Raw genomic sequence first — 27,947 nt, 5'->3', positions numbered from 1 at the left:
TATTTTATCTCAAACAAATTTTCTTATTGTGTACAAACTATTTGCTAAAATTTTAAGGTTAGTTCACTAAAACTAAGTATTTAGCTTAGTATAACTATTTTCATTTCAGTACAAAAAAAGATCTTAGTTTTAACATTGTAGTTACAATAAACTATAAAATAACCTTGGCAAAAATATATCTTTTCAATAACAGACCTTAACAAAACATAAAAAAATGTTAATTTGAAAAGCTATTAATGCTTGAACATAATTTAATATGATGATATTGAAATGCTTATATGTTTAAAGTTATAAGACAAACTTTATTTAAAAAAAAAAGGGAAAAAATGCTTTTAAATGCTAATAATCTTGCTTGGCAAGGAAATACTGAGATGATTTTTATATAAACCTAATGTGTACTAATTGAATAGTTCTGCATAATGTGGAATTGAACATTTGAAAACGAAGACATAAAAAGACAAAAACAAAACGTAAAATAAATAAAAGTCAAAGAAAGACACAAGTCATAAACTCAGACACAATAATATCAAATAGTTTGATTTAAATGATTTGCTAGTACATTTTAAATAAGCTGTATATGGAATGATAAGTTAAAATATAATACATAAAATTTTGATTTGACTCAATATCACCTACATGAAAAAATAACTATTGAGAAATATGCATTAAAACTTTTGTTATATAAGCTTATTAATTATAAGTTCTCTTACATGATTTTGAAAGCTGTAAAATAAAACTTTAGGTATCTAAAAAACTATTGGTCTCAAAAAGTTATTTGAAATTTCTAAATAAGATGAAGAGTAGAATGGACGAGATTTTTGTCAGCACTATATAGCAGTGTTTCTAAATGCACACTTTACAAGAAGTACTTATCTTACTGTGCATACTTTGGAAAACACTACTTTTCACCACAAATAAAAAGAGTGCAATAATTATTTTTAAAGCTTTAATAAAAGGTTGTTATAACTTAAACAAAGTAATTTACTTACCCGTAAAGAAAAGTCTCAATTTTTTTTTTAATTTTGAATATTAAACTAAAAGAAAAAAGCTAATTATTTTTAATAAACAGTAACTTTCCATCCGGGTAGTTTGAAGTGCATGGCGAAGCTCAATTCCTTCGAACACTTGGTGTCGTGCTTGAAAGGTTGCCAGTGGAACAACGCTTCACTGTTGCCAACCGACAGCTTGACACCCAGCCTCGTTTCCATGGTAACCTTCCTGGAAACTCCACGGTCCCATATTATCACGAATGTTGCCACCATACCTCTGTGTTAATATAATTACTATAACTATTTTCTTTGTGTATTATTTTACAATGAAAATTTATCGGGAAAAAACAACTCAGTATATTTTTGAATAATAATATGACAGTAGCTTCATTTGCATTACTACCATGCCTCTGTGGGAATATAATAGTTGCAATGTTACAATATTAAGAACAATTTTTTCATATTCCTTAATTGGTCAACTTTCAAAGCTTCTTTCAACTAAGAGTGTTATGTTTTTATTTTGTAACTGAATTTTTTTATCCTTAAAATTAAAAAAAATCGTATACTAGTATTAAAATAGATGCAAAACTGTAAGAAGAGTGGAAAACTTTAGAAGTAAGTTATATTAACGCTAAAATAAATTTGTTGAAAAAAAAACATGTAGTTTTGTACTTTTTGTATCATTAGTTGAGAATGTGTCAGCAAGTTTTAAACTATTCTTATGCTTTTATTAGGAAACATAGTTCTTTGACAACTTTAATAATTATAAAAGAATACTAAAGTGTGTTTTTTTACTGATGAAATCATCATACAAATGTTTCAAAATGATTCGTTTTAAGTGTTTGTTTAATGTTTTAAAGTAAAAGTAAAATGTTTCAAGTAAGTGCTCAAAAACTATTCTCATTAAATTTAGTTTGATAAATTATAATATTTCAACGTTTAACAAATACAAAATAACAATCATTATTTTCCATCATCAAATGTTCACATCAAATGTTTCAAACCAATTAATATTTATAACCATGCAATAGCTCACTTAATCAATTTCAATATATTTCATCAAGGCATAACAGGAAATTACAATGTAAACGTAATAAGGCAAAGTTACATTTAAGACAGTGAAATATTTAAATCAATACTTAAAACACACGTTGAAAAGAATAACAGAAAAAATAACAGAAAAAAAAAATGTAACAGGGTTGCCAAACATTTTTGGCAAATTTTCTCCAGGTTTTCAAAATTTCCTCCAGGTTTGAAAAGTACACATTTTTAGGTATATTTTTAGTTTAAAGATAAGAAACTGTGTTACATAGTATACAAAGTATTGAAAAGATACTCTAAAGCTACTTTAAATGTTTTTTAATAAAAAATATTTTTAATGATGACAAAAGTTCTTATCAATATTACAGATTTTTGAGTCAAATCGACACTTTACTTAACATGTCGAAATTCTTAAAATATTTTAGGTTTTTCCAGGTTTTTATTCAAAATTTATCAAATTACAGGTTTTTTAGCCTAAATTGTCAGATTCGAGGTTTTTCCAAGTTTCAAGGTTTTTTGGAAACCCTGATGTAAGCATTAACAAGAAACTAAGTACCATACCTCCAAAAAGTTATTAATAATTTGATGAAAATTTTAGTATAAACAACTTTTTTAAATGATAAAAATAAGTAAAAACACTAAAAAAGTATTTATTTATATTTTTTTATTCTTATCTCATCAGTTTATTGTTTGTTTTATATCTCTAAATTACATAACCAAAAAGTATCTAATACTTTTGATTACATTTAGAAATGTACCCGTCAACCAGTATAAAATTTAACTAGTTTTCTGAGCATTTTATTTTGTTCGTATAACACCACAACTTAATTTTGAAAGCTCTATTATATTCTTATTACTTCAAAAAAACTTTAAACTTAAATAAACATTAAAAACCACTAAATATTAGTTCTGAAATATCAAACGGGTTTTTCAATTTACAAAGTAATCTAAGCCATTAAACTTTAGATGCTTTAAAACAATTTTAATACAAAAAATATTTAAAAATAAAACAGAAATTACCTAGTCACAACAAACTAACCTGTAGAAATTAGGAAATCTTGTTGTGCTCGCCTTACCGTTAATCCACACAGTTCCGTCTGCGTGAAACGCAAAAGTTGAATCTTTTAAATGCAGACCACCACCACTTTCCCGCCTGAAAGTTGCTGCAATGCAGTCTGCAGTTCCCACCCTCTTTCCCGCCGAATCCACGCGGAATTGCGCGGGAAAATTAACAAAGTGCTCTGAAGGCCCGGTGTATATCACTGCCTCATTCTTTATAGTCTTCAGAGCGGTTTGGCCTTTTTCTTCAAGCTCGTAACTGTCCTTGGCGTCATCAGACATCATCCATTTATGAGGTGGTATCTGGACCATTTTTTCATGGTAAATGCTCCACGGCGACCATCGTTTAGGTGAGTCCCCGTCGTCAATACTGCAGCAGCAAATTCTGAACGTGTACAGGCTTTTGGCGGTCAGGTTCCTCACCACGCACTGCCGCCCTCCCCCCTCGTACTCGTCCCTGAAGTTGGGGTTTTTCGTGTGCTTGTGGACCTTGCCCACGCAGCTTTGGAGCCTGTACTGCGTGGTGGCGCCCTCCGGTGGTTGGAAGTCTTCCTGCAGCTCCCAGGAAATGTACAAGCCACCGGGGTACTGCGTGAGGGTGGTGAACTTGACTGGCGGACGTTTGCATATGTGACCTGAACGTTTGTAATTTTTTATAAGCATGTTACATTAGGCAGACTTTTGTAAAATTTAGTTTTTAACGTTAGCAGGCAAAAAATAAAATGAATTACAAATTTGAAAGTAAAAATTTATAAAAGTGTAAATGACCATTTAAATAAATGGAACAAACGTGCGAAAAACTTAAGCGTTTTTTATTTGTTGTTTATTTTATAACAGAAACAATAAATCCCCTAGTTCACAGCTAGCTTCAACATAAAGAAAAACGAAACCTGAATTTTCAATGGAATATAAAATATCTCCAGGCAAATCTTCCTCGAGCACAGCAGTGAAGTAGTCCACCTCGTTAGCCATCGGCACCTCGGGCACAATGTCAAGTTCGACCCGATTCGCCATTTCAATGAACTTCTCCAAGTCTTTGGTCTCAATCTCGCTGTCTTGATCTTGCGAGAGCAGTTTCTCGCCGGCGTCGACCACCACTGTTGTTTCGATCAAACCTTCCTTGATGATTTGTTGGCAGTCTTGCAGCGGCAGTAGAGCGCGTTGCTCGTAGCGTGAGAGTTGTTCCAGCATGCTTTCCTGTTTTCTTTCACACGCCTGTTATAAAGTATAAATGGTTTTATGCATTTAAAGGTGCTTTGGTTTATTTTCAACAGTTTTTAAAGTCTAAAACAAATCAAACTTAAAAAATTTGTCAAGTGTAAGAACTTTAAAAACCTTTAAATACTGATACATTAAAAGAAATAACGCTAATTATTTTGTAACTTTATCACACAATTTTGTTTTGATTACTTGTGTAGTGTTGATTGCGCATTTAGCTTTACTTTTATCTATGTGTTTTGTATACAAGGTGAGTATTGAAGTCTTTGAGTCTTTTTATTGATAAGGAAATTAACTAGCCAAAACTTGTGTAAAAGAGTTATAGATTGTAATCAGAAATATTGGCATCATTGATAGTTTTTTTCTCAACTTTATGTTGTTTAAGTTTATTTTAAATCCCAATTGAATATTTTAAAAAATATTATATACCTACAATTAAACTAACCAACATTTGATTGTTAATTACTATAAGTTTTTAATGTTTAAATTAACTAATTTGATCAAAAATACATTAGCAACAATCTTTAAAAATTTAAATCACTAAAACTTTTGACATTTCTATGTTGAATTTACTACCACACTTTTATTGGGTATAAAATAATAGAAGTATTAAAAACCATAGCTCATATAAATAGGTTATTTGCAATTGTAAGTTTTTTAAACAGTAAAAAACATACAGAAAGTGCATATAAGCAAAATATAAATATTGAGATAAATCATTAAAAAAGACTAATTAAGGGAATAGGGGGGGCAAACACCCTTTTAGTTTTTGATCTTATTTTATATAGTTTTTACTAAGCTACAAAATGCTTTTTACAGATTTAAAAAATTCAAAACAATTTTTGAGATATAGCCGGTCAAAGTCAGAGGCAACAATAGGTTCCTAACTAAATAAAATAGGCGCAAACTAAAACGGCAAAAATAGACTATTTCACTAAAAATCTATCTTCTTCTACGTTTTTTGAGATAAAACCTCAAGTTTTCAGGACATGTTACTTGATATATTTAGAAAATTCTGTCAAAAGAATTTTTTAAAATTGAAAAAAAAAAATCATATAAAAAATAAACAAAAAACATTTTTTTTTTGTTTTTTTGTTATAAAATTTTTATTTTTTAATTTTTTTAAATTCTGTTCTGACAGAATTTTTTAAATATATCAAGTAACATTAATTAAGAATGCTTAAGAAATAAAGTATAAAACTTATATCTGTTATCAAATTTCAAAAAAAAAAAAAATTTGCAAACAAATTATAGAAAGCACTTTGAAAACAAATAAGGGAGCGGATTTTTTACTGAAATTGGTCATTATTAACTATTTTAACACTTGAAATTAATATAAAAAAGTAAAAATTTAAGCATTTTTAAATATTAAAAATCTAGTACAAAAACGTACTATATATAATTATACCAATTATTTTTTTTATTAAACAGAGTTGAAAATGTTTCAAGTTGTCAAGATAAGCAATAACAATATTTGTACTTATAAAAAAGCTATGATCTAGTTTTAAAAGTAAATTAAACTTGTTCTAATAATAGTTTTTGTAAAAAAGCTTCTTATATAAGATTATATCAAAAGAATTTTATATTAATCTTCATTAAAATTTAGTTATATTAACTTAAAATTGATTTCCTTGCATGACTTAAATATAAATATATTTGAAAAAGTTATAAGAAATAAATATTGTAAAATTAAATATAAAAAGTAGTTTTATTAAACATAAAATAAATTAAAACTAAATACTGTTCACGTTTTTAAATAGATATATTTTTAAAGTTTAAAAAAATTGCTTGACTATTAAGTAAAATATAAATCTATGAAACATTTTTTTTAACCTTTTAGATTTTCACTTTTTATTCAAAACCTACTTAAAAACACTAATTTTTATCCTATATTTCTTATAAAATAATTTTTTTCACCAATTTGTACCATACTATGTAAAAAAAAATTCAATTTAAAACAACTTGCAACACTTTTTTAGTTAATTTAAAATCTGCATCAGAATACTGAGCTAATAAAAACCTTATACCATATTGTGGTCTTAACAAAACTGAAATCCTTAACTTTTTGAGACTTTTAGCAACTAATCAATAAACTTCTTATGATAAGTAATGTAAAATGTAATAAAAGAGAACTTCTATATCAAGCTTTCTTAAATTTTTATTCATATGGCTTACTTGGAAGAAATTACAAAAACTATGGCCCCTCCAACAAGATTTCTTAAAACTTCTTTTAAGACCTCCTTTTTTTTTTTTGCTTTTTCTTCACCACTAACTCCAAAATATTTAGTGTAAGTTTTAATTTATGGCCTCGGATTTTTACAGTTTATGGCCCCTTAAATTTCTAAAAGTTTCCTCTAATACCTAGTTTAAGTTTCAAAATTACCCTTAAAAACGCTTCAGACTTTTTTCTTGCTTTTCATAACCAAATCTATAAAATCTAGTGTAAGTTTAAAAAAACTATGGCCTTATGGTCCCCTATATTACTCATGGCCTGCCTTTGCAGCAAATGGCCCAATTTCGGTAAACCCTGTTCCAAAAAAAAAAACAACAGAGTTAAATAACAATACATACCATAAGTGCAATATTATCATAAATTACTTTGAATAACACACTAAACAATGGTAAAAACTATTCGGTTTGCCACTAACATCAGTAAGTTCATTTTTCAGATCTTCAAAATAGTTCACAATATTCTCCCTGGATTCTGCAGCACTCTGAACAACTTGTTCAATTGCAGTCTTCAGTGCGTTTTGCTTTTCTTCCAAATGACATTTGTGCTGTTTTGCGCTGTCTGAAGTCTCAATGGCCTCCCTCAGTTGAATGTCCATTTGGTTTAATTATATTTTAATGCTTTTAAATTATAAAGGGCTCTAGAAAATATTAAACTTTTATTTAATAAATACATGAAAATTCTAATTATTACAAAAAATTAAGAGACCACTTCTTAAAAAGTTATATATATTAAAAAAATCATTTTTAGGGCATGTCTATACATATCTACCAGCCAATTTTTCTTTTTTGGAAACTTATGAATATTCCTTGAGATATTTAATAACTACTAAAGTTAATATACTTTGAAATTTATTATAACACATCTTAAATTTTCATTTATCTATTTTGCAATAAAGGAAAAATGGCTTGTAGATATTAATAAGAACTACATACATTTTTTTTCAAACGACACTTTTTAAGTTATGACTCCTAAAAATTTTGAATTTGAATTGTCCAAGCTTGAATATAGGTGCACTCCTGTTATATATATATATCAACTTTAAAGTTTTAATTCACCCAACATCTGGTTGGTAATAAATAAAAAAATGTATTCATGAACATTAAACTTATGCTCATAAAAATTGACTTGGTGTATAAAAAGACCTATTGGTCATCAAGACAATAGAAAAGTTGGTGCAGTAAAAACTGCTACCTTGCTTAACTAAAAAATAATTTTTTTGGTTAACTTAACACAAACTACTTTTGTGTTATAACTTATTTTACTTTTCAGGATCAAATAGCAAATTGTAGCTTGCAGGCCATAAAAAATGGTTTCATTAATTTTACTTTCTTTACAAGCCTATTTAAATTAATATAATAGTTTTTACTTTGAAAACTAAAATAATCCTAAATTAAAATAACGGCAAAAGTTAAGTGTAGAGGTTGTTAAACGCATATCAAAACTGTTTTTTTAATCTGTCAACTCGTACACTAGATCATTTGTTTTTTTAGGCAGTATTATAAAGTCTTTTTAGTAAAAGGTTTATCAATCTGAATCTGCAAGGCCATATTGCCAAGCAAATTAAAATAATGTTTTGTAATAAATAAATAAAAATCTTAAGTAAAAAAGTGTGTTATTGCTAAATGTCAGGTGTCAATCTATTTAGTGATTATGAAGACAAATCAAAATTTTCAAGAAAAATAAAATTGTACAAATCCCCACATTTTACATATAATACTTTTTTTCTGGTGATTGTTGTTTACCTATTTTTTATGACCCTCATCCTGGGCAAGACATTAAAAGGTATTCTTAGTGTGTGCAACTTGATAGCCGAAAGATTTTTTGTGCACCAAGTCCTAAGGAATTAAATAAGTTGAGCTTCATTTTTATGCTGTTAAAAATATATAAAAACTTTCAAGTTGGCTTTCAATTAAAAAAAATATGTTTTTGGGTCTTTTTTAGTACAAAATTAGACTAAAAGTTAAAAATGGTTGCACAAAGTATTAAAACATTGAAAATGCTGTAAAGCTACTTTGAATGTGCTTTTTTGTAAAAATAAACGTAAATAACAACTTATTCATTATATTTATATGATATACTATTTGTGTCAAATCAAAAGCCTTATTTAGAATGATGTCTGTAAAAGAGTTATTTATTATGAGCTTCCTTGTAGCAGTTAACTAATAATGAGCTTAGCAATATTTATTTTTGCAATGAAAAGAAAGAAATATAATGTGAAACTGATAAAGAATAATGATAATAAATTTCCTGGTTATCTTAGATGATACTTAGTTTTAAGATGTTATTAAATTAAAATAACAGAATTGGTAAATTTTATTTGCACATGTATTGGCTATGTACAAATTCAAGAACTTTTGACCTAAATTTTAAAATTCCAAGTTTTTAAAAGATACCAGGTTTTTAGGAAACCCTGTCAATAATTATGACATCACAATAACAAATTAAAACAAACAAAAGTATGTTTTTTAACACTTTCTTAAAGTAGGGACAAGTAAAAAAAAATTTGTAGCTTGCAAGGTACTTTTTATCTAAAGAATTTTTTTTGAAAACTATTAAAATAAGTTTTAGTGCTAAAACTTCAAATTAGGTTTTATTTAGTATTTACTTGTGTTTTACTCTTGCATATTTCATTACATTTTTGCTGTTAAGAAGATTTTTTTATTGATTTCCAATCATACTTTAAATATAAACATGGTCAGTGGAAGACTTTTTTCATAGTACTGACTATGAGCAAATATTTTTAATTAAAATTCCAGAAAGGAATTATAATTGCGATAGGTAGAAATTAAAACTTTTTTCAAATAGCTCTTTACTTATAAAAGGCTAAACCTTACGCTTAAACTAGTTTTTTGAAATATTTTTTTATATTACTATTAACATTTTTCAAATAAAAGTTAAATTTTACTCCAATCAGATGACTATGTTTAAAAAAGAATAGTTTGAGACTGTGTTCTTTAAAATTTCAAAGTGAACAAAAACTTTTACAGGTATAAATAAGTTAAACAATCTAAACCACAATATGTCAGTCTTTTTTTAATTAAAATAGTAAGTTTTAAGAAATATTAACATTCAGTAAAGAAAGAAAAAAAAAGTGAATGCTCACAACTATGGTCAATGGATTGGTGTGGAGAAAGACTTTATGGTCATTGAGCCTCACACCATATATGTGTAAATAAATTTGATAAGTTTTATTTAAAACTTTAATAAAATTTAATTTTAAGCTAATTTTTTTATTTTTCTTTCAACTAAAACTAATTAGAAAAATAAATTCTTAAAGGAAAAAAATGGTATGCACTCTTTTTTAAACCCATTACTGCCAATATTAAGAAATAAAAATCATAGTCTACTATGGGCACCACACCGTGTCCTCCCAAAGATTTCGATTTTTATGATCATGTACATTCACATTTTTCTTGTTGGCCTCTTTATACAAGAACAACCCTGAAAAATGTTCTCTATAAGTTGAACATTAATAAACACATGGTCAACACTTATAAATTTAATTATTTTTACTGTTGCAATAAATTTGAGGTTAAAAAATTGTAAATTTCTAAAATAAGTAATGAATTTATGATCATTATTCTTTTTCAGTTTCACATTGTCTTTCTTTTTCTTTCCATTGCAGATATTGACCAAGTTCATCATTAGTTAACTGCTACAAGGAAACTCATAATAAAAAACCCCCTTTTCAGAAATAATTCTAAACAAGACTAAAAATAGTGTAGCTTGTAATAAACAAACTGTGACCTGTAAACAATAGTTTTCTATTGCAATGTAAAACTAAAGTAAAAAAATTGATAACTTGATAAACTAAGTAACTAAAGTTTTAAAACATCTGACTCTCATTTTATGACACTCTTAATTTTTTTAAGATAGTTTATGTTGAATAATACAATAAATAATAGACACACTTTTTTTTTTAATAAACATCAAAGAACTGTTAAAAAACAAATATTTACGTAAATAATTTAAAAATCCCTGGTAAGCGCTATCAATCAAAATATATTTTTAATTTTTTCATAAACGAAATTGTATGTTGTTTATGTTTGCATCTCATCAATTTCCTTTTAAAAGTTCAATCTATCCATGGGTTAGATAAAGTTTATATAAGTTGTCAAAAACAGTAAAGAAACTGCCGTTCGCGAGCTCTAGGAAAAAAACGGGTTAGAGCTGACTTAAAAATAGAGAAAGAATTCGAATTAGTTGACACCGTAAACCAAAAGTTTTAATCACTGTTAATAAAAGCTAGTTTTATAAATATGCGTTTATTTGACAAATACGAACACACATAATGTCTACTTTAAATATTTTGTTGTTATTATAAATTTTTATTGTAATGCAACATTTTAAAAAACACGGGGAAATCTTGTTAAACTGTAGTTAAAGACAGAGTTGATAAAATTACGATTATTGACTTTTAATGTTGGAATAATACTTGGTTAAAAAATTAGACTAGTTTTTTTTATAATTTTTATAATAAATTCTTTTTTTTTAACATATAATAATGTTGTTTATATTATTCGTTAAATAACCTAACTCCGTATTTAATGCAATAATTTCCATTTGAGGTTAACACTTTAAAATATTTTTTTTAAACTAGGTTTATCTTTTTTAGTACTTTAAAACTCATCATTAAAAGTAAAAACAAAGCAACATCATACGAAGCATTTGATCAGAACTATTTTTAATTTCTATTTAACGCAATCTTAGTAGACTTTGGGTTGGCAACTTTTCTAGTTGGCGGTCCATCGTTTTAGGGTGGGACTTATCAAAAAATGTCGTAGCTGACCGATTATGTTGATAAATTAATATATTATAACTTGAAACTTAAAAAAAGAAAAGATTTAAAAAGTTAATAAACAGTAGTGCTGGGTTTTATAAAGGAAGATCAATTTTTTATTTGTTTAGCAAAAGTTCCGTTTAAACTAAAATATACGATGTGGGCTTAAGGTAATTTTTGTTTCTGGAGTCTTACGTATTACTTTATTGTTTAAAACTACTTTAAACTATTTTTAAAAATCATCTCCTTAAGTATTAAGAAAATGTATGATTTGTTTGATTTCTGTTGACATAGTCTATTTTCGTTTACGGTTTATAGAAAATACTTAAAATCATACCTACAAAAATCATAAAAAAAAGTTTGCAGTTGGCTAATATAAAAAAAGTGTATTAACAATTATTACTAAAAGTTTTTAATGAAACGATTTCTTTTAGTAAAACACGCTCAAAATGAACATTTATAAAACAAAGGCATTTACAACAGAAAAAAACTTAGACACATTAATGTTTTTTTCTAAAATAACAGGCTTTTTCATATTTTTCGTCAAAACTAATCATATTAAAGAACAATGTTGATACCTTTAGTTTTATAAAGTTTTTAGAATTTTTTTTTAACAGTTCTTACAAAAACCAAAATAAATTTTCACAGAAAAATTATATTCACGTTTAATTATATATATTTTATATTTTTTATATCAAATTTTAGCTTTTAAAATACTTTTTGGAAAATTAAAAAATAAAGAATCGTACATTATCGATATACTTTATAAGACAAATCAATACTAGTTTTTTTTTCCTGCTACTTTAAATCAAAATATGTGCTCAAAAGTTTTCTCTATGGACCTGGTTCGCGAAAATTCATTATTTCTACATGTTTTTAAAGGAATTTTAACGCAAGAAAACATATCCACACAACTTGTTGCTTCACAATATTCTCTCGAGCTCGACCATGTATCGTTGTCAAAGTTGTAAACTAACACAACACCGAAGTTAAGAAACACAAAAATCTTGCTTCCTACAGCAATCACTTCAACTGGGTGAGATAAGCTATGCGGTGGAGGTTTGTTTATCATTGCGAACTGGCCAGCAGACGAATCGAACACCTCACAGGTGTCCTTACTACCGAATCCACCAAATATAAACAATTTGTTCCTCACAGCAACTGATTTGTGATCGAATCGCCATTGATACATATCGGGCATTTTCGACCAGACATCAGCTACATGGTCGTACGCTTCAACAGTTCTCAATCCACTGTCACGACCATATCCTCCGCCATAACCATGTCCACCAGACACTATGATTCTTCCTTCAAATACCGAGCAAGCCGACCTTCTTCTCTTTACGCCTATTCTTGAAGTTTCCTTCCATTTTATAGTTTGTGTGTTAAAATCAAGACAAGTTGCTGTTAAAGACCCTTCGACAAGTCCGCCAGCGATAAAAATGCTATCAATGAAAGCACAGCATGAAAAGTTTCTACGTTCATCGTGCATTCTAGTTACATGTTCCCAAGTGTTAGTGGAAGACGAGAATTTTTCAACGGACACTATGGTATGGTTATCCTCATCAAGGCCCCCAAATACATAAACTTCTCCTTTAATACAAACTGCTCCTAAACACTTACAGCCTCTTCTTATTTGTGGCAAACTGTTAACTTCACAAATCTTGAAAGATTTAACATCAGTAAAAATTGCTAGCCCACCAGAATATATAATATCTCTACCCCTACAAACTACTTTATCAAAACGAGTTTGGTTGCAAAATCTGCTGGTTTGATCGTCCTTTGTTGCGTTTAAACTCACTTTATTAAACAAAACGGATTTTATATTGCTAGTACATTCACTTATAGCGCTAAAGGATGATTTTTTGTTTAATATCATATTTAATGCAGGAACTGATAGGAGTGAAAATCGTACCTTAGACAAAAGGTCTAATGCGTATTTCCTACGTTCGGTTATGTCATGACACAGCCACCTATCTGCTGCATCGAATATCTGCAGTTCCGAGTCAATGTTTAGTCCACTGCTTGTAAGTATTCTTATTATAAAGAAAAAGTCTAACTGTAAAAAGTTAGGAGAATCAGCAGCTAGTGGAAAACAGCGCTCAATAAAGCACATACAAGCTTTAATTGAGTCTGACAGCTTGAAAATATTTGATAACTTATAAAGAACTAAGCTATTATTGAAATCAATTTTGGTTTCCATTAATCTGCCTATTCTATATTCTTCATCTTTATCTAATATAACCTTGTTGTTCTTAATTGATATCAATAGATTGTCATCTTCTGCAACTAAACTCTTTTGGAAACTCACAGCTTTGAAACCTAATAAAACTTATTGTTAGTATTTTTATTAAACCATAAAGGTTAATAGGAGCTATCTAGTTTATCGTAGATTAATATTTTATTTATGAAAATGAAACATAATCCGTTCAAATAGTTTAGAACCAAAACGATGTTCTAAATTGTTTCTTAATAGAATATTAGTCGTTTAATGAAAATAAGTTTACTAGTTAAAAGTTAGTATTACAAAAAAAAACTAGTGTAAAAAATAAATTTGTATGTTTATTTTTAAAAAAGGTCTAACATTTTATAAACTTAAAAAAACGACTCTTTCTTCATTTTCTTTCAAGTTTAATATTTTATTTGTAGATTTTGTTGGTACTACTTTGTAAAATTTATTTTATTTGAAATGATTTTTTGTTAATTAAAGAGACTTTTATAGTTGCTTACTTTTATTTGTTTGAAAAAATTAAGTTTTATTAAGAAAAAAGTAAAATAAAAACTAAACGAATAAATCTCACATTATTTTGTCACATGGTTTACTTTTGGACTAAAAAAAAAAGTTTTTTAACTTCAAACAATGTAAGTAATTTAAAAATACATTATAGATTTTAAAACTTAAAAACAAATAGTAAAGTATACTTTTATTTATCTAATTAAGCAAAAGTTGACATTTTAAACTTTTATAAAAACAAAAGTTGTTAAAATGTATGATTAAATAAGTCTTTTTTTTTATTAAAGTTTGTATTCTCAGGTTTAAGAAACTGTGAAGATTCTTAAAATGTTATGGTAAACTTAACATTTAGATTTTATTTTTTACATTAACAATTTAATTTTAAACTTTTTCTTTATATACAAAACTTTAAAAATAAGAAAATCAGCAACAGCTACCTTCCACAGTTTTGCCAACATACTCCCGCGCCATGACACTTTCTTTGCAAAATTTAGCAAAATCTGGTTTTCTTTTCTCATTTTTACAGGTTTTAGGTAGACTGTGTGGTGAGGCTCTTTTGTGTTTTAAAGTATTCATTTTCATATTAAGACATAAAGACTGAAATTTAATTAACTTGTATAACTATTAGTTTTACAGTCTACCTATGTGAAATTTTATTTAATTTTCAATAATTTTTCTAATGACTAAGATCAGTGGTCGTCAAGCTTAACAAAATTTTTGCACCCCAAATCGCAAAAAAAAGGTATGTGCACTTCCAAAAAGTTTCCTAAGAATCTTTCACAATATCTAATACAAGTCTCAAACTACTATTAAGAACCCCGAAGACTATAAGGTATGAGTTGTGGTAGACTTAATTGGTACTACTCATCATAATTAAATCTTGAACTATTTAATTTCTATCTTATACTTACTATATGCCATCTTAATCTACTTGATAAAAATCAGACAGTTTCAGCGATATATCTATTATCAGGGTTGCAGGGTTGCTAAATCCTTTTGTCAAATTTCCTCCAGGTTTTTAAAAATACACATTTTAAGGTCTACTGTTAGTTTAAAGTTACGCCTAAGGTAAAAAAAACTGTGTTAAACAGTATAAAAATATATAAAGCAACTGTAAGGCTACTTTAATTGTGTTTTTTAATAACGAAATTGAAGATGACAAAAATTTTTAATCTATATGATTCTTTTTTGTGTCAAATCTAAATATTACTACTTAACATGTAAAAACTGTTTAAAATTCCAGATTTTTCAAGACTTTTCTTCAAAGTTCTAAATTTTTCCAGGTTTTCTTTTTCAAAATTTCTCAAATTCCATGTTTTTCTAGATTTAAGGCTAAATTGTCAAATTCTATGTTTTTCCAGATTTTGGTATTTTTGCAACCCTGTATTACATAAAAAAATCACAAAAAACTGTTTCAAAAATATAAGTTACTTTTATAAACAACTTGAACTAGATTAAACTTAGCAACAGTTTAACTTTGATCGAAAAGTACTTTAAAACTTAAATTAATATAAACTATAAAATGTTTAAAGAACTCAAACAATTAAATATTGTTGAGATAGTGTTTTTTATACTTCAACCATAAAAAATATACTTATAAATTTGCACAAGTAAAATTCTAAATTTCAGTCTCCAAGTATATTAAACAACTATGTATCACTGATAACTTTGTCTGAGATACTTGTGTTCTGGTTGACTAATTTCAACTATTTAAAAAAAATCTGATTTGTGAATATTTAAAACAAAATTAAAAAGTTTTAGTGCATGTATACTGACTTACTCTAGTTTCAGTTAGAAATACCAGGATGTAGGTTCCATGAATATCAAACAGTATGGTTTTAGTACACTTACAAAACAAGTTATAGATTAAATAAATAAATATTAACATTTATATAACTTAATGTTAACTAAGTTTACAGTTAATCATATTTTTCTATCTAGTTGTATACAGTATATATAAATTGAATTAAAATTTATTTATACTATCTACTAGGAAATCTATTTTTTAATGAAAATTGTAAACTAAATATTTTATTTTGATAAACTAGCTTGAAATTAAGTATCTATTTTTAACAATATAGTATTTTAAATCAAATTACTAATTGACAAAAGCCAAAGTTGATTAGTTAAGCACCTAAAACAAAAGTTTTGGTACAAGTTTTAAAAGGTGGTTTCAATAGTGAATACTTTTTTAGCTTTAGTTTAATGAAATATTGTAACATTTAGTTAAATTACTGATTTTAAATTGTTGTAAATAATTTTAAAACTCTTTAATAACTTTGCTGTCAGATACAAGAAAATGAGTTTTTACAATATACTTTCTTAGGTTTCTAAATAAAGGTATTACTAAAAAGTATTTTTATTTTAAATTTACACCTATCTTGAGTTTTTTATCTTAAAAGCGTAGAAAAAATATTATAAAATTCATAAAAAAGTAGTTTTTAAACTATTGAAAAGTAAAAGAAATATAAATTAGGATTAGATGTTTCTCAATTAAAAATGAAAAGCAAAAAAAAAAAAAACTTCTCGTAACACAATATACAGTATACTCGAAACTTACTCTAGATTAAGGGTGGGCAACGTACGGACGGCGGGCCGGATCCGGCCTGCAGAGTAAAAATGACCGACCCCCGACTGTTTTTTAAACTTTAATGGGATCCGGCTCGCAAATGAAAATGACCGGCTCGCGAGCAATTTTATATGTCTGCAAAGGGTCAATATTACAAAATTTTTACAAAACTTTGTATCATATTTTTACGAAACAAAACTGTAAGAGTTTGACTTCAACAACATGCTAAAAAATTACTTTATAAACTGTCTACTAATAAATACACCATTTTGTCCTAATATTTCGTGTTGTTCTAACTTAGTTGGATTGCTTTTTTGAAAATTACCCCAAGCAAAATATTTTTTTTAAGTACGATATTTTACATACGTACCTTCATTTATAATGTCAATTCATTTTATAGACATTATTTAAACATCTGACATGTCTCAATCTACATCTTAAGTTGTCAGACTTGAGAAAGTTTTTTGAATTTGAATGATTAAAAAAGGGATCATCTGTATCCATAAATTTATATTCCAGCCGGATCCGAAATTTTTATTTACAATAGAACCCGACCGGATCTGTATCTCGACTTAAAATTAGTTTCCAGTCGGATTCGGATCTAAAAAGTCATTATTCGGCTTGATCCGGATACTGGATCCGGTAAATCACTAATTCGAAAAGCTCTGCCCCGCAAAAGACTAAATTTTTCAGGATCCGGCCCGTTGATTGAAAAACGTTGCCCACCCCTACTCCAGATGTACATAAATAAAAATGGAAGAACCATTAAAATAATCAGTCACAGTCTTATACAAGCACTTTGAAGAGATCTTCCGTTTATTAAAAAACAAACATTTTCAATTCTGTAGAAAACAAAAAAATATACTAGCAACTAGAGAAAATTAATTACCGTAAATTAAATATTTTTAGTAAAATTTAAAATAAAACTAAAAACTACCATATCATTAAAATACTGAATTTCATACTTTTACTTTAAAATTAATGGAACACTTATATTTGAAATTAGTCAGTAAAGTTTGATATAATTTTTTCAATTTGAGAAACTGAGAAAACGACACTTTAGAAAATTATTTTTGTTTACTGTAACTAAGAAAAACTATTTCTATAAACAACAAACAATTAAAAAAAAATTCAATACACAGAAAAATGGAAGGCTTAAAAGAAAAAGTAAAACAAAATTTTAAATTGAAAAATAACTTGAATAATGAAATGAAAATAGCATTAAGAGAATCAAAAAAACTAGTAAACCAGAATAAAAAAGTTATAATTAACTTAGACAAAGATGGAAAAATTTTAATACTAAATTTTTAAGACTACCCACACATAGTTTCTGAAGAACTTAAAAAATTTGAAGAAATCAGGACAAATACATCTTTAACAAATTTTATAAATCAAACCAAAGTAAAAGCAGAACTTAAAGTAGAAAATTTAAACAAAATTATTGTAATAGATGAAAACACATTATTCTTCACAATAAGAAAAAAAAAAGTTAACAAAAGTGGATTACTGTCGAAAATTACAGGTCGAAAAGCTAAATATTTCGAAAACAATAACCCAGGACATATATATCCAACATTCAAAACTCATAAATTAAATCCATAACAAGTGAAAACAAAAAATATAAGAGAAATACCTACAAGAATGATTGGGGCTATAGGCAACAGTTTTTTATCTAGAATTACCACCATGCTCCAAAACCTTATTAAAATATTGCAATAAACTACTGTAAAACTGAAATTAATGAATTTTGCAAAGATAGTGACCAATACCTAGAAGAATTATTTAGTTAGAAAAAAATGAAATTACAGAAGAAATTAATATAATCACAGCAGATGTTAAAAACCTATACCCATCCCTCAAAAGAATTCTGATAAAAAGCTCCCTTGAAGATTGCCTGAAAGTTTGTACTCATTATAACTGAAAACAAAATAAACAAATAGTAAAAACAATAATGTTCTGCTTAGAAAACAATTATGTTAGTTTTAAAAATAGTCATACACAAATAACCAAGGGATACCTAAAGAAGAATATTTCAGCGTCTCACTGGCAAATATTGCCCTCCATTTTGTAACTAAAAAATTAAACTTTTTAAAATTATGTTTTATTTATAAAAGATATATAGACGACATTATTTTTTTGTGCCCAGCAGATAAATCTATTTTTATTCAAGATTAACTCACAAAAAAATTTCAATCTCATGATCTAAATTTACAATTTAAAAAAATCTCAAGTACAGAAGAAGAAAAACAACTGGAATTTTTAGATATTTTACATATTATAAATAGCTCTGAAATAAACGGATTTAAAACAGTAAACCACACCAAACCCACAGCAAAGTCAGTAAAATTTTTAAATGGCAATTCTTACCATCAAACACATGTTTTTAGAGGAATAATTTTATCAGAAGCTAGTAAACTTAAAAAATTAAATTAAAAAACAGAAGATTATGAAAAGGCACTAATTAATTTAAAAATTAAATGCAGTAGATCAAGTTTTAGTAAAAAATTAATGAATAATACCTTTAATGAATTAGATAAAGTATGTAATAAAGATCCTAATACAAATAACATAAAAAATCAGAACAAAGTGAAAAAGTGACTTGGGCAACCAGCTTTAAACAATTTATAAACTTTAGCAAAAATGAACAACGTTATACTACAGAATTATTAAGATTAACTTATAAGAGACCAAAAACACTGAGAAATATACTAATAAACAAAAATAATTTTACAAAAACAGAAAACAAAAAAACAGCTGAATGTGAAAAGTGTGCTTTGTGTGGAAATTTTGGAAACTATAATAAAAGTACTGACAATAAAACTGAACTAAACCATGAAAAAAAAGACCAATTTACTCTAAGTATACATTATAATAAATTTCAAAAAAACATTAAACCAGAAAAGATAGAAAATGCCTACACAGTCCAGTTTTTAGAAAGCCCTATAAGAACTAATTTAGACTACACAGAGCAATGGTGGATTAAAAAAACTAAGGCAAAAAATAATTTAAACAGTGTTTTTAAGGAATAGTTTTAATAAAAAATTGAGAATGTCATCAAAAGTTTTTTATCAAATACAACACAAGAGATTTTTTTAATTGTTAGTTGTTTATAGAAATAGTTTTTCTTAGTTACAGTAAACAAAAATAATTTTCTAAAGTGTCGTTTTCTCAGTTTCTCAAATTGAAAAATTATATCAAACTTTACTGACTTATCTCAAATATAAGTGTTCCATTAATTTTAAAGTAAAAGTATGAAATTCAGTATTTTAATGATATGGTAGTTTTTAGTTTTATTTTAAATTATACTAAAAATATTTAATTTACGGTATTTAATTTTCTCTAGTTGCTAGTATAGTTTTTTGTTTTCTACAGAATTGAAAATGTTTGTTTTTTAATAAACGAAAGATCTCTTCAAAGTGCTTGTATAAGACTGTGACTGATTATTTTAATGGTTCTTTTATTTATGTTTATCTAAAATTCAATCCTGTCCGGTCTGTAAAATCAAAAGAGGAAGACTACCTTCATCCCATTTTAATTTCTACTCTAGATGTATTATAAAAGGTCACATAGAGCTAGTATTTTTCAAAATGAATTATACAGCTGATTAATTTTTGTGATTTAAAAGTAACTAAGACACTACTGACTGCCAAGGACATTTTTTTTCACATTTGGCCTGACATTTAAGAATATTTAACACCCCTATTTAAAAGTTTTACTCTACAACTCTTAAAAATATTTACAAAGTTTGTTTTTAACAATTTTTTATAGCTTACTAAATTTTTATATTAGTATTACTCTGAAAAACTTATATGTGTTACAAAAAAAAAATACAAAAATACTTTTAGCATTTAATCACTTTCTTATTTTCATATATGTACACAATGATAAACAGTTTTGCTTAAAAGTTTAACTAGTATACAAGACTTTTTGATTACTTTATTTTACATATTCATAATAGTTCATTTAAGGAGCGGTTAGATTATTTTTGAGTAAAAACCAATTTAGTAAAAATATTACAATGTTATTATATTAATTTTTTGTCGGTTAGCTGAAAAGACATGCTAAATTTTAGTTATTTATAAAAACAAAAACTTAGACACCATATACATAGTCAAGTTTTGAACAGGAAAACATAACGCTAAACAATGTGCAGGAATCTACTTGTTTTCAACCAATATTTAGTTTTTTATTTACTTAAAATAAATAAAAAATTGCTTCTTATTAATTTTACTTTCTACAAGTAATGAATGTAGGTGAATTTTAATAACCTTTCAATATAATTTTAAGCTGAAATTTTTAGGTCAATATTTATGTACTGTCGTAATTATATACTTATATCACCACTTTTATATAAAAAAATATGGAGCTAATTAAGGGTTTCTTTTACAATCAAGTTAAAAAAATAAAATTTTATTAAGATACTACGAAGAGTTGTAATATAGTCAACAACACAAAAGTAATTTTTCTTATCTTGTTAATATTTACTAGTTTTGTTCCGGAGAAGACATTAAACTGCAGCCGTGAATCGATGACTGAAAAGTTATTAGCACACCAGGTCCTATGACCGAATATTTTAAGCGGATTTTTTATCGTTCAACAAACTGATATATAGTTAATAATTAATGCTAGGTATAAATATTAAGGATAATTTATCAATTTTTAGGCCCTTAGTACAAATGCAGTAATTATAAAGTAATAATAAATAATATACTAAATACTTATTTGAATAAGCAATTTTGGTAATGCTTACTACATTGAAACTTTTTACAACAATAATGAGCTTAAAATCATAAAATTCTTTATTTAAACAAAAGCTGTCTTATAATTTTTAGAGAAACTTTAACACGTTTTTTCTTTTACACATAAAAGAACCAAATTGTTCATTTATGCACGAGAGTAAAAAGAAAACCCATCAATGGTAAGATTTAGGGGTAACAATGTATATATGCTCATTTATAATACTGATAATACTAATAAAATGGTCAGAAGAAAATACCCATCAAACTATGTTGTTTGAATTTTTTTTTCAATGTGTGTAGAAAGCAATATAAGCTTTAGTTTGATATATATTAAATACATATATATGCATACTTTTTTATTTACATATATACTTAAATATATTTTTTAAAGTTTTTGATGTTATACAGTTAAGAAATAACAAGATCTATCATCAAATCAACTTGAGGTTTCTGTTTTGTACCTATATTGCTTCTTTCATCTTTGAAAAAGCCGACTACTTAGCTTAAGGTTTTCGTCATATATCACTGTATTATTTTTGCTGACTAAATTTATATATTATGTTTACAATCTACTGTGTTTTCATAAAAACGTTATTACCGTATTAATCTAATGCAGAAAAAAAAGTTTCTAAAACTTATTGGTTTAGTTTTAACTAAATTAACGGTTTTTTATTGTTTTTGAAGTGATTCTTAATTTTTTATTTAGCATAAGTTGTTCTTACAAAACTTGAAAAGAGTATATTTAAAAAAGTACATTTTGTACTAAAACTATCTTGTTTTATCCAGTCATACCTAAAAAATTAAATTTTAAACACGAAACATTAAATTTATACACAAAGCATTTACTTTTAAGGTTACATCTTTAATAGCATCTTTGTTTTGTACCTGACGATCTGTTTTTACCAGTAAAACTTAGTCGTATCGACTTAACTCAACTGAGCATCAATGTCGTTATATTAATAGCGTAAAATTCAGTTAGAGTGATACGAGAATATTTGTTGGTAGATAATGAGCCATCCTAGTTTACAAGCGTATTTGTTTAGTTTAACTAAGTTTTCAAAAATAAAGTTTTAATATCAATAAAGTTGTACAACAACCTTATTAGTATACTATATTAAGCCTATCAGATAACTTCACTTGTACCTTGAACAAACAATGTAATAAAAAAAAACAACATAATAAAAACTATTGACACGTTTGTGTCAAGATTTATGTGCAATAGACAATAACTGCTTTGATCTAATAGTTTTTTAAAAGGCTTAATCGTATATTTTTACTCAATTATTTTATAAAAAAACAATGCTAGATAACCAAATTTAGGTTTTACCTTTGAAAAGGGCAAACACTTCTTTTAAAAACTTTACACTATAAACTATTAAGCTCTGCGACAAAAATAAGACAGAGTCATCGAAAATATGTTTTCTGTTGCATTTAATAAACTTAGTTCAACTTAAACTTAACGCAAACTGTTTAAGAGACAAAATTGTCGAGCAGTTATCTAATTGAACTTAGCTTTCAAATTACCAATATTAATAAAAATGTTATTTAAAATTAATTAGTACTAAAATTTCAATTTTATACCTTGAAACCTGAACATACACTATGAACTAAATGTACAAACAACGCAACACTGTTTCCATTGTTTAAAATCTAATTAATGTAAACATATTAAAATAACTGTAGTTAAACTGTAAACATTTTAAGTTGTTGAAAATCGCATAAATAAAGTAAGCTGCATCCTATTTTTTAGTATGAATAAAATCAAAATGTAACTAATCTATAACGTGCTTCGATATTTGATAAAGCACTGACGTTTTCTAAAAAATATTGTCTAACATTTTTGAGCACTAAAACCTATTGATGTACTAAAATATGAGCTGTAGGTTTTAGTTTTAGCTATGAAGAATCTAAATAATTGTTGCTTTAGGAACAAATAAATGTTTTAAAAATAGTCAATTTGTTAAACTTAAAAAAAAATAATTAATAATTTTATTAACACTTATGTTTGAACTATTATTTTTAAGTAGTTTACTTTTGCTGTTATGTCAAGAAATTAGTTTTTAAGGACTAATTCTGTTTAAAAAAGAGCGTTCAATAATTTTTTGCAATAAGGTAACATTTTTTGTATATATAAAATAAGAAACAAAAAGTTACGAATTCTTGAATGATTTTATTTTGAGCTAACAATTATTAGTGATAATATTTTTTTGTGATAGTAGCATGTTAAATACTATATTTAAATATTTTTTTCTAAGTTTTAAAACTAAAAACAATTCGTAACTTAAGTTTAAGCATGTTATACCAAAATATTCAAGTAATTAATAGAATAATATTTTTGTTTCATTTTTGAGAATGGTAGGTTTAATAAACATAGTCGCAACAACTGTTTTGTTCTGTAGTCAAAAATGTTTTATAATTGAGTAGTATTTAGTTGTTTTGAAAAAAAAACACAAATTCGACACAACAATGGTTATCTTTTTGTTGCAAGTAAAAATTACAATACGACTTAAGTGTACAAATTGTAGTTGTATCATGCACTTGACAATAGTAAAAGTTTATATAATCTTGATTAATAACTTCTTCTTTTTACAGTCTGAAACACTAAAGAAAAAGGTGTTGAACTATTTAATAACTATTTTAACCTTAATAGGTTTTTTATATTATACATAACATACTTTTTTTTCAATAGCTTTTTTTGTGCACTTAGAAAACACTATTGAAAATTTAGATAAACAGTAGTATTTTAAAAAGTTTATTAAAAAAAAACGAGCTTAATAAAAGTAAACTCAATTAAAACCATATTGTTTACTAAGTTGTTGAATTAAATACTTGTTGAGTGAAAAGACCACCCTTAAGTTAGCAGCAAGCGAATAATGAAACTTATTTGTCAACTAAAATCATAATTTGTTTTATCATCTGATCTATTCGAATTAATAGCTAAATGTTAGAGGATAGTTTTTTAATATTACAGTAATTACTCATTCAATAAACTTTAAAGTAAAACTATAAGGTTACAGAATTTAAAAGTTTAGAAAAAAAAAGTTTAGAAAAAACAACGCAATACATAATATTTTGAAAGTAAATAAGAAGACACGTTTGTTTAAAACCAACCAAATTAAGTTAGATAGCTGTGATTGACATGAGTCAGTATTCTAATTTGTTTTAAATAACTTTGTTGAAAAAGCTTTACTCGTAAAACGTCAATCAAAACGGTTTTTAGTACTACTTTCATTATTTTTTAATGTTTACGTTATGTTCTCATCTACTTCAGAACTAATTTCATGACTCTAACTAATCAACTTTGAAAATAGAATACAAACTTTTTATTTAATTAAAAGATAATAATATTAAATCGAACTCATTTTGTAAGTTTTAAGTTAGTTTTAGTATTTTTTCGTGACTAACTAAAGACAAAAAAAAAATTGAGCTGTTTTATTAAGGACTAGTAAATGTAACAAATAGCATGAATAGAAGTAAAAAAAAAATTAGTTACTGTGTTATATCTTTATTACCTTTTTATTATTAGCATGGAGAGTTCTAATGTAAAGTTTATTTTCTATTATAATACTGCTATCCTGAATATGCAGAAAAAACATCAAGTTTAAAGTCAAATAGCATTAACTTTGATTATTATTTTATATTGATTCATTGTTTTTTAACTTTTATTGTAAAACAGATGATTAAATTAGATAATGTGCGATTGTTGTTTGGTAATTAATTTTTCTTAAATATACTTTTAGCTATCAATGTGCTTGTAAAAACATTTCAAAGCTTAATTAGATAACCACTAGAGTGCATACAACGACCATCTACATTCACTTTTCAACAGGACTTAGCCACAATGAACTGCTGGTAAAGCTTATACTATAAAAAAAATGTTGTCAAACCATTTATTTGAAATCTGACGTAAAAGTTTGATGTCATGAAGGCAAACTAGTTACAACACATGAAACACGTCTTTTTTTTCTGCTACAAAAATCACATCTTCAGTGGGATAAGTGTTCTTGAAATGAATTTAAAGTCGCACATAAAAAGTGTGAAATCATCACAGAACACAAATGTGTATACTTAGACAAGTCTACCTAGTTTTTTAATACAAACATTGAAAAACTTTCACACGAAAGTTATGTCCTAAACCTAAACATTACTTAATAGAAGTTTTTGTTAGCTTTTTGTAGATTTAGGTAGTTAGACTTTTTTATAAACTACCGAATGTTATAAGTATTACAAAAGCTGAACTTTTTCGGTAAACAAACACCCTTTGTAGCTAATCACGCTTATAATGTATTCCATATAGACTTTATAAAGAAACCACCCGTTTAACAAACATTGTATTTGTATTTCCTGAAGATCTATATGATAAATATTTTCTAAGCTATTTATGAAACTTTCAAGTCTTATCTTATGTAAATCAAGTGTTTAACAACAGTTTTAAACTTCAAGCTCTAAACTTTTTACAAGCCAGAATTTTTGAAGCTTCACTCAAACATAATAATTGTTAACCTTTTACTTTAGTTAAAAAATATATATTTATAAACTTTTTGTGTTATAAAATTTATTGATTTTTTCAATAAAATGATAATTTTTATTTAAATGTAAGTGCATATTCGTAAGCTTACACTTAGAATTTAAGTCTACGAAATTTTGTAAATACTGTAAATGTCGAAGTTTTAAATAAGTTTAAAGTCATTAATACAATGAAATAAATTAAAAGTCAAAACTAAGGAAAAAAAAGTAATTTAAAAAATGTGTTTAAAAAAACACTGTTAACAGTTTGATAATAAAGAAAATCTAAGGTTATAAAACAAGAAACATCTTAGCGTTGGAATAATCATATTTATTTACTTTACTATATTTTTAATATGGGTATTTAAAATAGCTATCTATTTGGTAACATTTATTTTGTTATAATAACTGTTTAAGTGTTTTATTTTAGTGAAAAGTTTAGTGTTTTGATTAAGATACTATACAGTTTAAATCTTGGTAATATTATAAAATAAAATTATATATTCTAGAGGCTTAATAAAGGAAAAAAAACTTAAATATTTTATTCCAAAGTGATATTTTTAAGATAAAAAAAAAAGGTTTTTTTTTCCTGCCTCAAGATCTCGAAAAAAAAGAAAGAAAAAGGCTCTAATTTGAGAGAATACTTTTTTAAGTACGATTTACACTTTTTTAACCGTCAAATGAGTTTAAAGCTGAAGTAAAACTCATTTAGTATTAAAAAGTAAGCTTGTAAATTTTATATTTTTGGTTTTAGTGTTCTTATAATGTTACATTATTTTATGTTGTTTTTATGAGTTTATTAGTGCTCTTTTTGTAGAATTTTTAATAAAACCTATTGTATATAACTTGCGAAGTTTTTTGATTGGTAAATATTGAATAAAAAATTTTTATTAGCTTATCTAAATATTTGAATTTAAGTACTTATAATTAATTAACAATTAAAGATTTGAACAATTAATTATTCACAAATTAAAGAACTACTAACAATTAAAAAGTTAGTGAGCTTACGTTTTTGTTTTTTTGAATGAAATTTATTTTATAACATTAATGTATATTCTTTAATGGTTACTTTATTAGATGGAATTTTAAACATACTAAAACAAACAAAAGTTTAAAAGAAGACAAAGAATTGCAACAACAATATAACTATTAAGTGAAACTAAATAATAGAATTAAATAATAACTTAATTATTTTTGTACTTATAACTTATCAAGAATTTCAAATAAATAATAAGGTTTTTACTTAAAAATAATAAATAGTGTTTTGTACAATTTTAAATTTTCAAGGTTTGGTTTGTTATAAATAAAGATAGTAGATTTCAAACTACTGATTCATCTGTAAAAATTAATCAAAACACTGTAAATGGAAACAAAATGTGCAAAAGTCGCTCCTTGGCAGAATATTGAAGAATATCAAATACCTTATGAAACTAATAAACAAGAAGTTAAAATTTTAAAAAAAGGTAATTGTAAACCAATACAAGATACATATACGACTGTTTTGTTTTTCTATTTAGTGTTAGATAAATAGGAATAATTGAAAAAAAAAACAAAGTTAGAATGACTGAAATACAATTATTTAACTTTTTTCTTACCATTTTACCTATAAAAACTTCGATTGCGCAATTGATTTTTGATAGGTTCTTACATTGTCATTACAACTGGTAAATTTAATGAATAGATACTAACCTACGTAAGTAATGAAATTAAGTATCAGTTTAATAAGGTAATCAAACCAAAAAACTTTCATAAATAAGTAATTAAAACTACGTTTCGTTTAAGATGTCTTGTTTGTTATTTTGCTATAATCTGAAAGTAAAAAGAAAATATTTAATAAAATTTGCAGTAGTTTCTTTAAACTTGCTAATTCTTAGTTTCGTAAAAGCTTACAAGTTACTATTTACTAACATTAAATACTTCAGATGAAGAAGCTATTTCACTTCAATATACATTTCAACCGAAAACTGCTGTACCAAATTTTCAACCAAATACTTTATACAAGTAAGTATGTTAATAACAGTATAATACTTTGTTTTACAAACTTATATCAGTAATATGATAAATATATGATATTGATAT

At 25.9% G+C, this 27,947-nt stretch overlaps 2 protein-coding genes across 2 annotated transcripts; both read right to left on the bottom strand.

Moving 5' to 3' along the window:
* Window positions 1-330: 330 nt before the first annotated feature.
* LOC145838286 (cytokine receptor-like factor 3) lies at window positions 331-7,159 on the bottom strand. The gene is made up of 4 exons (XM_082945854.1): window positions 6,956-7,159; window positions 3,980-4,304; window positions 3,070-3,724; window positions 331-1,266 (listed from the first exon to the last, which is right to left on the bottom strand). The coding sequence occupies exons 1-4, from the start codon at window positions 7,133-7,135 to the stop codon at window positions 1,059-1,061; spliced, it is 1,368 nt and encodes a 455-aa protein (XP_082801980.1). The 5' UTR covers window positions 7,136-7,159; the 3' UTR covers window positions 331-1,058.
* Window positions 7,160-12,128: 4,969 nt separating this feature from the next.
* Window positions 12,129-14,630, bottom strand: LOC145839077 (kelch-like protein 7). The gene is made up of 2 exons (XM_082946688.1): window positions 14,492-14,630; window positions 12,129-13,642 (listed from the first exon to the last, which is right to left on the bottom strand). Exons 1-2 carry the CDS (start codon window positions 14,628-14,630, stop codon window positions 12,129-12,131), a joined length of 1,653 nt encoding a protein of 550 aa, XP_082802814.1.
* Window positions 14,631-27,947: the final 13,317 nt, after the last annotated feature.

This window comes from Thalia democratica, chromosome 6, assembly GCF_965202585.1.
Source record: "Thalia democratica chromosome 6, ktThaDemo2.hap1.1, whole genome shotgun sequence".
NCBI lineage: Eukaryota > Metazoa > Chordata > Thaliacea > Salpida > Salpidae > Thalia > Thalia democratica.
Note: the sequence above shows the minus strand (reverse complement) of the source record. Positions and strands in the feature narration are given on the sequence as shown.

What these genes read in the sequence shown, in the direction of transcription:
- LOC145838286 (XM_082945854.1), bottom strand. Translation starts at nt 7,135, where the DNA reads ATGGACATTCAACTGAGGGAGGCCATTGAGACTTCAGACAGCGCAAAA. An exon ending in TGAAAAATGAACTTACTGAT is followed by an intron (nt 4,305 to 6,955) that starts GTTAGTGGCAAA and finishes ACTTTATAACAG; the next exon opens with GCGTGTGAAAGAAAACAGGA. An exon ending in ATATTCCATTGAAAATTCAG is followed by an intron (nt 3,725 to 3,979) that starts GTTTCGTTTTTC and finishes ACAAACGTTCAG; the next exon opens with GTCACATATGCAAACGTCCG.
- LOC145839077 (XM_082946688.1), bottom strand. Translation starts at nt 14,630, where the DNA reads ATGAATACTTTAAAACACAAAAGAGCCTCACCACACAGTCTACCTAAA. An exon ending in TGTTGGCAAAACTGTGGAAG is followed by an intron (nt 13,643 to 14,491) that starts GTAGCTGTTGCT and finishes AAGTTTTATTAG; the next exon opens with GTTTCAAAGCTGTGAGTTTC.